Here is a 10,601-nt window from a genome sequence, read left to right as displayed (position 1 = left end):
AATACCTGTTTACCAGATTGAAGTGGGTCTCGTGTGAATCTGTGCAACCCATCTGAACCTCCAGTTGTCACCGCTCTTTCCTCAGACACCAACGTAAGGCTGACAGCACTCTGAACACTTCCTGTTGATCATCTGAAGCACGACAGGGGACTGAAGGCAGGGCAGGGATCAGGAAAATAAAGGTTTATAATTTCCACAAATCTTACCCTGCTGGCTGGGAATTTCATTGGGTGGTGGGTGGTTTGGTGCTGATACTGAGCAATTCTGTAAATGCATTTTTTTTTATTTATAGAGTTATCATACAGGGCAAAATGTGAAAAAAATTTGCAGTCTTTGTAATGAGTTACTCACAGTTCTAGACGAGCGCTGGCTAAAAACAGAGGAGGGCCTAGATGGCGCAAGATTTGCCAGCTTTTTCTGCAAGGTTGGGATGGGCGGAGAGGGCTGCCTCTGCAGGACAACAACTAGATTCTTTCTTTGTCATTCTTTGACAATGACACAGCGAGCTGAAGCACTCCTGTCTTTTCAGGCTTACTGTACCTCATAATTCAACCGTGAGTCTCTCTCCACCCTGGTGGTCTGAGGTACCTTTTTAGTCTCTTTTTCCTGCCTCACCACCTTTTCCTCCTTCTGCTTATGTGTTTCAGCTTCATGGATCCTGCCTTGGTTTTTCAGCTTATGCTGCAGAGAGTAGATAAAACTATCTCTCAAAACCCACTCCATTGTGACAGAACCCACTATTTTTTTTTTTTATTTATTTATTTTTTTTTCTTTTGACAGACATGAGTGAGGGATAGGAAAGGGAGAAAGAAAGAGGAAGGAAAAGAAAAACAAAAGGGGAGAGGGACAGTGAGAAAGGGGGGAAGAAAAAAATATCTCCGGGATCACCTGTTGAGAGAAAAAGAATAGAAAACAGAACCCACTATTAACTACAAAGAAGGAGAAATGATGAAGGACACTTGGTGTTTGTGCACCAGTTGTTATGTGTGTAGATGCACAAACCTTGTGCTTTTCCCCGCTGTAGCCATTCTGTCACTGCGGTGCATTGTGCGGCCTGCTAGCTGCATCGAGGCGTCTGGAATTTCCTCTCGTAGCCATGTCTCGTGACGACAACGGTCACAGGCGAGCTCCTCACCTCAGTCCTCCTTTTCTCTTTCCTTTGCTCATCTTCATATTCCTCCAGTAAGCATGCCCTCTGCATGGCCAGCCTCTTCTCTTCTTTCTCCTCCTCAATCCTAATTTGTTCTCTTTCCTCTTGCTGTTTTCACTTATTTTCCTCTGTTTGAAATGTACAGTTACAGTTAATTTACAACTTCTTTAAACTGCTGAGAATACAGGTTGTTGTAAGTCTAAAAGCATTTCATTTCATCCTGCAGTTAATCTCTTATCATCCATCTACAGACTGAGGCTCGCGGCCCCAGGCCTACCTGCTGTTTCAGGGCTTCTTTGTAACCGTTTTGCTTTTGAGGTGTCTCATCCTTGAAAGCTGTAAAGGTGAAAAACTATTTAAAACAGAAAAGACAGAAAGCCATAAGCTATAGATCTACAAAGCATATAGAAATGCACAGGATTACTATATGATGCCTCATTGATCCTGTGCATCTGATTCAGGTCACCTAAAGGCAGCAAAACATTCCCAGTCACCTCATAATTCAACCGTGAGTCTTTCTCCACCCTGGTGGTCTGAGGTACCTTCTTAGTCTCTTTTTCTTGCCTCACCACATTTTCCTCCTTCTGCTGACGTCTTTCAGCTTCATGGATCCTGCCTTGGTTTTTCAGCTTATGCTGCAGAGTAGATAAAACTATCACTCAAAGTCCACTCCATTGTGATACATATATATTTAACATTACTGTTTCTCATTTTCTAAAGCTTAAAACAAAATTAATTTGCTTTAAGACCAACAGTGCAGCAGGTCAACTATCACAGTAAATATAAGGACTTATTTTTATTTTGTTAATAGGTTGTTGCATTTTCTTTGTAATACTGACTTCACACAAACTGGACGGCAACATGTTTTTCAACTCGAGCAATCTAAACATCACCACAGTTGAATCAAACCAGTTGCCGTCTGATTTTTGTTATGTTTAAAAACTATAGTGTCACCGTCTGCCTGAGAAATATTTTGCTACAAGTGGGCTTTGGTATTGTTTTTCTCTCTTCTTTTCTCTCCCTCTATCGCCTGGGCGGAGGCCATTGTAGGCTCCCGCCTTTGGCCTACATACCTGGGAGATGGTGAACAGTACACCTGTGTCTCATTAACCGGCCTCTACTTACGGGAAGAAGTTAGACTGCTCTTTGCTGGATTGTTGCTTGACTCATGTTAGTGAAGTCCTGGCTAGGACACTAGTAATCTAGTTCTCTTGGAATTTGAATCTTGTGCTAACACGTCGTTTCCCTGTGTACAGACACCCTGGACTTGCCCTTGTTCCTTACAGAAATTCTGGTACGAGAGAGGAGTGAGAGACTGGTGAGACGCCAAGAGAGACAGAAGGAGAGTGAGTGTGTTCCCCCTGCTTTTCCCTGCAGATTCCCTGGAGACCTGATCCCTGCACCCTTGTATATAGCACTTTGACACTGTCGCACATTTAACTTGGTCTAACACAGGCCCATATAGGTTTTTTCCCTCTTAATAATAAACAACTTTTAGGAATTGCATTTTGTGTTTACTTGTGTCATCTTTGTCTACTATTTAAATGTATTTATCAATTTCAGAGAAAGCTCACATACTCAATATCAACAAGAAGAAAGAAAGAACTAAAAATTACTAAAGTTGCGGTAGGAAGTGAGATCTGACTAATGACAGGAAGTAAAAATAGTTGTAAAGAGTCATCAGTTCAGAGACTGTGACAGTCAAGACCGAGAACAAGAAAGAAGTGAGACAGAGAAGCACGATGGATGAATTCAGATGGATTCAAATGTTTTCATGTCTGATGCTGATGATTCAAATTGCAGGTAAAAATACAGGAAACATTTAAATAGCAGTCAAACTAAATATTGTTCATATTATCACAGTCAACAACCTTTACAGTAAATAAGACAGCTGATCATGCTCTGTTTATGAACTTGTGTCTGAAATGATCTTCACTCTGACTGTAAAAGCTGCTGTATTCTAATTTATTTTACATTTCTCTTCAATCTTCTCAACAGTATCTGTAACTGAAGCCTCCATGTTTATGAAAGTTGGAGATGACATCACTCTGCCTTGTGTGAATGTGATAGATGACCAAAATAACTGTGATGGTACTACATGGGTCTTTACTTCAAGAAACAAACCAACAACAGTAGAGCTGATCACACTTGGATGGATTGGTGAAGAAGCTAAAACTAAATCAGACAGACTGAGTGTTACAGTGAACTGTTCTCTGCTTATAAAGAAGCTCACAGTTGAGGATGTTGGTCTTTATTATTGTCAACAATACGAAGTCGAGGAAACAACATCTAAACATACTCTGGTTCATCAGTCTTTCATTGATCTCTCTGTTATTACCCGTGAGTATTTACATCAAAATCTTTTCAGTTCAAATATTTTCAGAACATAAAATGTTCAATAATCATACTGAAACTGATTAAGATAACTTGAATAATTTCCGCTCTGTTTGTCTCACTTTGTTACATTATGTTCACCAGTGACTGAACATAAGGACACTGATAAGGTGAAGTTAAGCTGCTCTGTGGTGACATATGAACGGTGTCATCACACAGTGAAGTGGCTGCTTAAAGGTCGAGATGTGGATAGCAAGGATAGCAAACAAATACTGACTTCACAGACTGACTGTGCTGCCACTGTGTCTTTTCTGAAGTATAATTATTTTTACTCATCAAGTCATAAAATATTGAAATGTGAAGTGACTGACACTAACACAAGAAGAGTGCAGCTGTTTACTTTCGACCTTCAGCCATCAGGTGAGGAAACAGCTGAGATCAGGATCAGCTGTTAATATGAGTAAAATCACATCAAACTTTTACTTAATATATTTCCACTGTGTAGGTAGAATATTTTTCACATATTTACATCAGATGAGAAACATGAAAAACTTTTGTGCTTTTACTTTTTCATTTATTCAGGTGACACAAAAACAACAAAGAATCCAGCCAGAAAAACTGAAATAAGCACAAAATCAGAAACAACCCCAACAATGAAGAGTCCTTCAAAAGCAGGTAACACTGCTGATGCATAAATATCTGTTTATTTTAAATTAATATTGAGCTTTTGAAATGATATGCAAATGAAAACTCACTTTAACTTTGTATATAAATACTTTTAAATACAAATCATATCACAGAAATGTGCATACAAATACAAATGTGTGTGACTCACTGTGAGAGCAGACGAGAGATAAGAAAGTTGGACAATGCAAAAATGTGTTTTAGTGCAACTGCAATTTTGTATTTACAGCTCACTTGTTTCAAAATTCCATTTTTTGAATAAATTGTTTGGATGATTGATGTTTGTTTTTTTTAAATAGCCTAGTATTTAAATTTGTTTATTGATCGGAAACTTTCACATGTGAAAAACATACAAAAAAAAAGGAAATAAGGAAGAAGCCAAAGACTTTTTCACTCCACTGTAAATCAAGTAGTTGTAATCTTGAGGGAAGATTTTATGAATGCTGTTTCAGGGTGAAGAGAGTTTTCGTCATTATCATGAGTTTGAAGCTGGAAATCAAATGGATTATGTTGAAAGTTGTCAGTTTGTCGGCCCCCAAGGAAAAGACAATTTGTGGAGTAAGATGGATAAAGATGGAAATGTGCTAAACAGTGAAAAGAGTGTGTTGAGAAGATGGAACGAGTAGTCTGAGGACCTGATGAATGTAAAAAATGAGAGAAAGAGGAGGATGAATGGTCAGTTAAAAGTGTCCAATGTTGGGGAAGTCCTGACGTGAAGGGAGCTTAGGAGCAGTTACAGCAAAGGCAGCATTAATCTGTTTATCAAACATTAGATTAGAGTCAAAAAAACACTCCTAGGTTCCTTGCAAAGGTTTTCTATTATTATTATTATGAATTCCTAAAGGGCCAAAGTCACAGCGGTCACAGGGACCAAACACAATCACCTCTGTTTTCTGTTCATTTAGGTTAAGGAAGTTTAAAGCCATCCATGCCATCCTTAACATCCTCCAAACAATCTAGCAAACCTTTCAGACGACTCACAGATTTACGTTTCAGTGGCAGGTAAATCTGTGAGTCGTCTGCATAGCAATGGAATGAGATCCCATGTTTTTAAAAAATTGAACCCATAGGGAGCATATAAATAGAAAAGAGAACTGGACCAAGATTGGACTCCTTGAGGACCCCACAAGAAAGTGAGGCTTTTGAGGACAATGTATCCCCCAATCTAACAGAAAAACTTTGGTTGGACAGGTAAGATTTAAACCACTCCAAAGCAGTCCCTTTGATTCTGACACAGTGCTCAAGCCGAGCGATAAGAATCCCATGATCTACGGTATCAAATGCAGCACTGAGGTCTAACAGTATTAAAATGGCAAAATCTCCCAAGTCAGTAAAAGTTAAAAGGTCATTAAAAACTTTTACAAGAGCAGTTTCAGTGTTGTGGTGCGTTTTAAAACCAGACTGAAATACTTCACTAATGCCATTTTTATCTAGAAAGGTCTGGAGCTGAAGAAGGAAAGCTTTCTTTAGGAATGTCTGGACTGACAACCAAACATACCAAGCTTCTGTGTTTGAGCCAGAGACTGCACTTGTGGGTGAACAATACAAACATTTTATATTTCTTATATCAGTAATGTAACTTGCAACAAAACGTTCTGGGAAGCTTAAACTTAGTTTCAGAATAATTAAATCTGAGACTTTGTTTTATTGAAAAAGTTAATAAAGTTTGAAATTGTATCACAAATAAAATAAATTATTAAATTACACAAGCTACAATATTGGTAACATATGTGTGTTGTTCAACAGAACTTTTGTCCAGGCTTTTGTTTATATGTTCAGTTGAAAACCACTTTAACATAATTTTCAGCATAATTACTATTTTTTTGTGACTATTCAGTACTTGAGTATAATTTATTGAATTATTTAGTAATAAATATGAAGTAAAAAGTTTTGATCACAAATGTAATTTTTCCAAAACTAATCTTGCTTAATAGTTCTGAACTGTTACTGTAAAGTTTATAATAAAGTCATAACAACCTGATATTTAGAATCTCCATATATCATTTCCTTTATGCTTATATGTTGTCAAACAATGGCAGTAAGAAACATAGTGTTAAAATAGCTCTATATAGCATTAAATAATCTTGAGAAGAGGTCAAAGGTCAGTTATCGTTATGGGGTCTTGCTATATGTTATGACACAAACATAGCACAGTTGTAAGTATCATAGTTTCTAGGCTCTAAGGCTTTTTGTCAGTTTAATAGTGAGCTTTACAAGATTGATTTTCGTGCCAAAGGCTGGCACAGAACTAAGTTCGCTTATGACCACTAGAGCTGGAAACAACCTCAAGTAATCCTAAGGCTAATCAGCACGGCTAGCATTTTAAAAACATTTGTTAAATGTTGTCATTGCTAACATATACCTGTTTAACAGCATGGTGAGTAGCGAGAACGCTAAGTTATTGTTAGCTTTGAAAAGAAAAATGTCAAAATGTAATATTAGCATGAGCTACATGCTAATGTTATTCACTCAAGCAAACATCTCAGTTATGATTCAGATTGATTTGATTTGCTGCTTTCTAATATCTGTGTTTATTTATGGATATACCTATACCTTCGTGGTTAGTATACATAGTACATAAAGGCTGACAGAGGCAGTAAGTGTTAATGGCCATAAATTAACTGTAAATTACGTTGTGTAAGCTCCATTTATATAGTTGCTCTGCACACGCATGTTGGCAACCGTAACCATGGCCTGCTGAGGGTATATAAATGCTGCACAATGTTCCATTCGTCCCTTTACACTTGCTATTGGACTTGTTTTGACCTGCTCCAACCTCAGCCTGTGGAAAGTTAAGTTTTCGGAAAATATTTTACTGAAAGCGGATTTTACTTGCTAGCGACAACAAGTACTTCATCTTTGGATCGTTTGTACTTGTTTTTCATACAGCAAAGCCTGAAGATGGCTCGTCGTGGACTCGACAGTCCTCTGGACTTCGCTGCAGGTACTTTTAACATTTCTTCAGTTATTTTAAGAGTCACTAAATGACTGTAATAATTTAATAAGTTCCAGTGTGAATATCAAGTTTTAATGTTATCAAAATATGCTTATTCCAAGATTTTTCCCCGTAAATTGTTTGTATGCTTTAAATTTTCCAGGAGAGGTGTAGAAATTATTAACGACTGGTGTATGAATTTGAAAAAAAAAGTGTTACTTTGATTTGAAGGCTTCAAATTTGACACTTTTTAAATGATTTGGTTAAAAATAGCTTAATGGACTACAATTTGTAAAATGCCCCAAAATCAGTCTCTGTGGTAACAGCATCTTCAGCATGTCATGACGTCAGAACACACAGGTGTAAACACACCAGATCCCGGTCCCCTCCTAACATCCTGTTCTTCTTGGATCAAAGGCTTTATTGAAATAAACTATAACTTTTCCTCTGCTACAAAACATGATAATAAAAAATAACAAAAATAAATGAATATAAAAAAGAATATGAAAACAGTAATCATAGTACAGTAGTAATAATGGTATCCTTATGTTATGCTAATACTATATCTTATTATATAGCAGTTTATGATGTGAACTTAGTTGACTTAGCTGTTTTTTGCTTGCATGAACAAGTAGAAGTGTCATTCAGTCTGACATAAATGTAGCCTAAAATGCTTTTCTCTCATCATCTGCTCAAACTAACAGATGTAGCTCTGTTCCTTTAGCACTTGATGTTTATCACATTCTTAATGTTATTTTAAACTTGTTTCCTCACAGGTCGTCTCGACTACGTGGTTGAGCGTCCCGCAGAAGAAGGCCTTCCTGAGGTCATCAGGATCCTGGATGACTCTGATGTCAGTGAAGGTGAGTTTGGTGAGTATATCCTTCTCTCATCCTCACCCTCTTCTCATGAAGCACAGGATCCTGATGACAGTGAAGAGGAAGGTGAGTACCCTCCCTACATACCTGAGGACGTCGAAGAGGTGAGTGAAGACACTGACAATTCCTCTGACTGGAACAACTCAGAAGAGTGGGCCGATTGGCCTAGTGACGACTCGGGGTATGACACCATGGATGAGAGAGATGATTCCCCTCTCATCCAGGAGCTCCCTCCAGAGCCGTTTTGGCACGATTGGCGACATCCTATTGCTCCAGGTGCTGCCCCGTTCGCCATGCCGCCTTTCGGCCAGGCCAACGCCCCACTCTTCCCAGTTGGTGATCCTTTAGCTTCTCCTCCTTCCTCTGCTCCTCCCTCAGCTGCTTCCTCTCCTGCTCCCTTAGCTGCTTCCTCTCCTGCTCCCTCAACTGCTTCCTCTCCTGCTCCCTTAACTGCTTCCTCTCCTGCTCCTACAGCTCCTTCCTCTCCTGCTCCCTCAGCTCCTTCCTCTGCTGCTCCTTCTTCCGCTACTCTCTCAGCTTCTCCTTCAATCTCAGCTCTCACCTCCTCAGCAAAGAGAAGCAGAGATGACATCTGCACTGAAGAGGTAAGTGCAAAGAGGTGCAAGGTAAGTGATGACACGTTCTGTGGCCCTTCAACATCATCGGGTTCTTTTGGTGTCAGACGCTTCTGGGAAAGGCCTTTTAACCTTTCACTTGATGACAGCGACTCTGACTAGATTATGTTAGAACTTGTTTTTAAACTTTAAATGTTTAAGTTGGCCTTTGCGTCTTGCAGTGTTTGTAAGACACTAACTATTTAAATGACTAACATATTTTTTTCTCAAGCTCTAGCTCACCATGCAGGACAAAGGTAAGTCCGTACTTAATGTCAACACAAATAAGTAGAAAAGGTTTAAAAGTGATGTCGTGAACTGACTGTAGTCTCTTGTTTTTACATAAGGTATAGCCTGTGGCTAAGGGATCAGAGGTGAGGTGAAAACACATAACAGAAGAAAAGTACATTGAACAACTCGGTGATCTGTGAATTCATGCTTTACTCTTTGTCTTTTTGTCTTCAGGTGCTTTACACTTGTCCTTTCCCAGCATTCAGCACTTCAGACACTCAACGTCCAAGACGGAGCTAACACAGAGAGATACTCCACCCAGAAGACAGCCTTACCCCAACCTGATGAGAAGGATGGATGACCAATTGACAAACTGGAGAGTGGTGCTGTGTCCCAGCTATGTAAGTTATCACCTCACATTGGCTACAAACTGTCTTGAAGACTAAATCCTTCCAAAAGCTGGTGTAAATCATCGTCCTACAGTACTGTAGGTTTAAGTTTATTTATAGTTATTGTGTGGATATGTTGAGTTTAAAATTGCATTTTAACAACATGCTGCAGCTGCCAACAATGGAAATGCTGTTTTGTGTTAAAATGACGTCTTTCTTGTGTTATAGCTTTGCAGGGCAGCTGAGAGTGGACAGAGCTGCACAGAGGACCAAAGATCCACTCTCAGCACTTCATACCTGACTGGCCACAGCACCACCCCTCTTCACCCAGGGTGAGGAGGGCCCTGACCCCACCTGCACAGAGGGAGTTGTGAACATGCACTTCTGTGTCGGTGGGTTTAGGTGCCTCCTCACACTCACACGGATGAAGACTGTCACTGGAAGATGTCTCCATTGCATCAGCAGGACGTAAGCATTTGTATAATATTACAGTTTGTGATATTTTATACATGTTTTTATTGCTTCACTTCAAACTAGGAGATATAAAATAAACCAGTTTTCATAATATTTTCTGTGTATTTAGTTGTTTTCTTAATAAGTTATTTGGAACATCATTGCAACCTGTCAGCTTTTTATTGGGGATTTATAAAGTGGCTCAAGTGTGTACAGTGGGGTGTTGTTTTTGTCACATGGTAAAAGTGACCTCATAGGGAGCAAAAAGAACAACTGAACAATTTGGGGATTCACAGACTTTGGTAATCATTAAAAGATGAAGAAAAATAGTTTTGTGTGATCAGTTTTAAGTACTGTAGAAAGTGAGCAGCAGTTTAATCAAATGCTGGGATGAAATGGGACAAAAGGGTAATGTGACAGCCACATTAGTTCCCTTCCCTCGTTTAACAATGTGTAAGCAGACTGCTTTAACCTGCAATTTACTGCATGTTATTAGGCTGCATGGTACAACCACAGTCTGCTAACCACCCGTGGTGATCGAAGGTTTTGAGGCATTGTTCGAACTACTGATGAAGCTTTATCAATGCTTGTTAAGTTTCCCAACCACATTTCATCCCGATGGTCCAAGGCTTACATGTTTATGCTCACAAACGTGCTTCTGTAATTAATCAGTAACCAATTTATTACTTTAAGTTACAGTATGAGGGGCATTAATGAACATAAATCAGATTTAACTGGATTATGTGTTTAGGTCAAGAGACACAGACCTTCATCTGTAAGAGGCTTTTCTTAATGTCTGATCACGATGCTTGTGTTTGTCTGCAGCATCACTGCAGCAGAGAGGGTATAACACAAGGCCACAGTCATGTGGTATTCTGTCCTGCTATTAAGTGAATAAAATACTGGAAATTAAATCTAGACACTAAATACAGT

At 39.0% G+C, this 10,601-nt stretch overlaps 2 protein-coding genes across 2 annotated transcripts; both read left to right on the top strand.

The window, feature by feature from the left end:
• Positions 1-2,892: 2,892 nt before the first annotated feature.
• Positions 2,893-5,467, top strand: LOC148098462 (uncharacterized). Its single transcript, XM_087852482.1, has 5 exons — positions 2,893-2,953; positions 3,149-3,490; positions 3,629-3,904; positions 4,067-4,159; positions 5,406-5,467. The coding sequence occupies exons 1-5, from the start codon at positions 2,893-2,895 to the stop codon at positions 5,465-5,467; spliced, it is 834 nt and encodes a 277-aa protein (XP_087708608.1).
• Positions 5,468-6,292: 825 nt separating this feature from the next.
• LOC148098461 (uncharacterized) lies at positions 6,293-9,530 on the top strand. Its single transcript, XM_087852035.1, has 5 exons — positions 6,293-6,324; positions 7,058-7,112; positions 7,880-8,969; positions 9,061-9,227; positions 9,452-9,530. Exons 2-3 carry the CDS (start codon positions 7,070-7,072, stop codon positions 8,716-8,718), a joined length of 882 nt encoding a protein of 293 aa, XP_087708161.1. The 5' UTR covers positions 6,293-6,324; positions 7,058-7,069; the 3' UTR covers positions 8,719-8,969; positions 9,061-9,227; positions 9,452-9,530.
• Positions 9,531-10,601: the final 1,071 nt, after the last annotated feature.

The sequence above is a fragment of the Neolamprologus brichardi genome, chromosome 15 (genome assembly GCF_056152115.1).
Source record: "Neolamprologus brichardi isolate AB-2024 chromosome 15, ASM5615211v1, whole genome shotgun sequence".
NCBI lineage: Eukaryota > Metazoa > Chordata > Actinopteri > Cichliformes > Cichlidae > Neolamprologus > Neolamprologus brichardi.
Note: the sequence above shows the minus strand (reverse complement) of the source record. Positions and strands in the feature narration are given on the sequence as shown.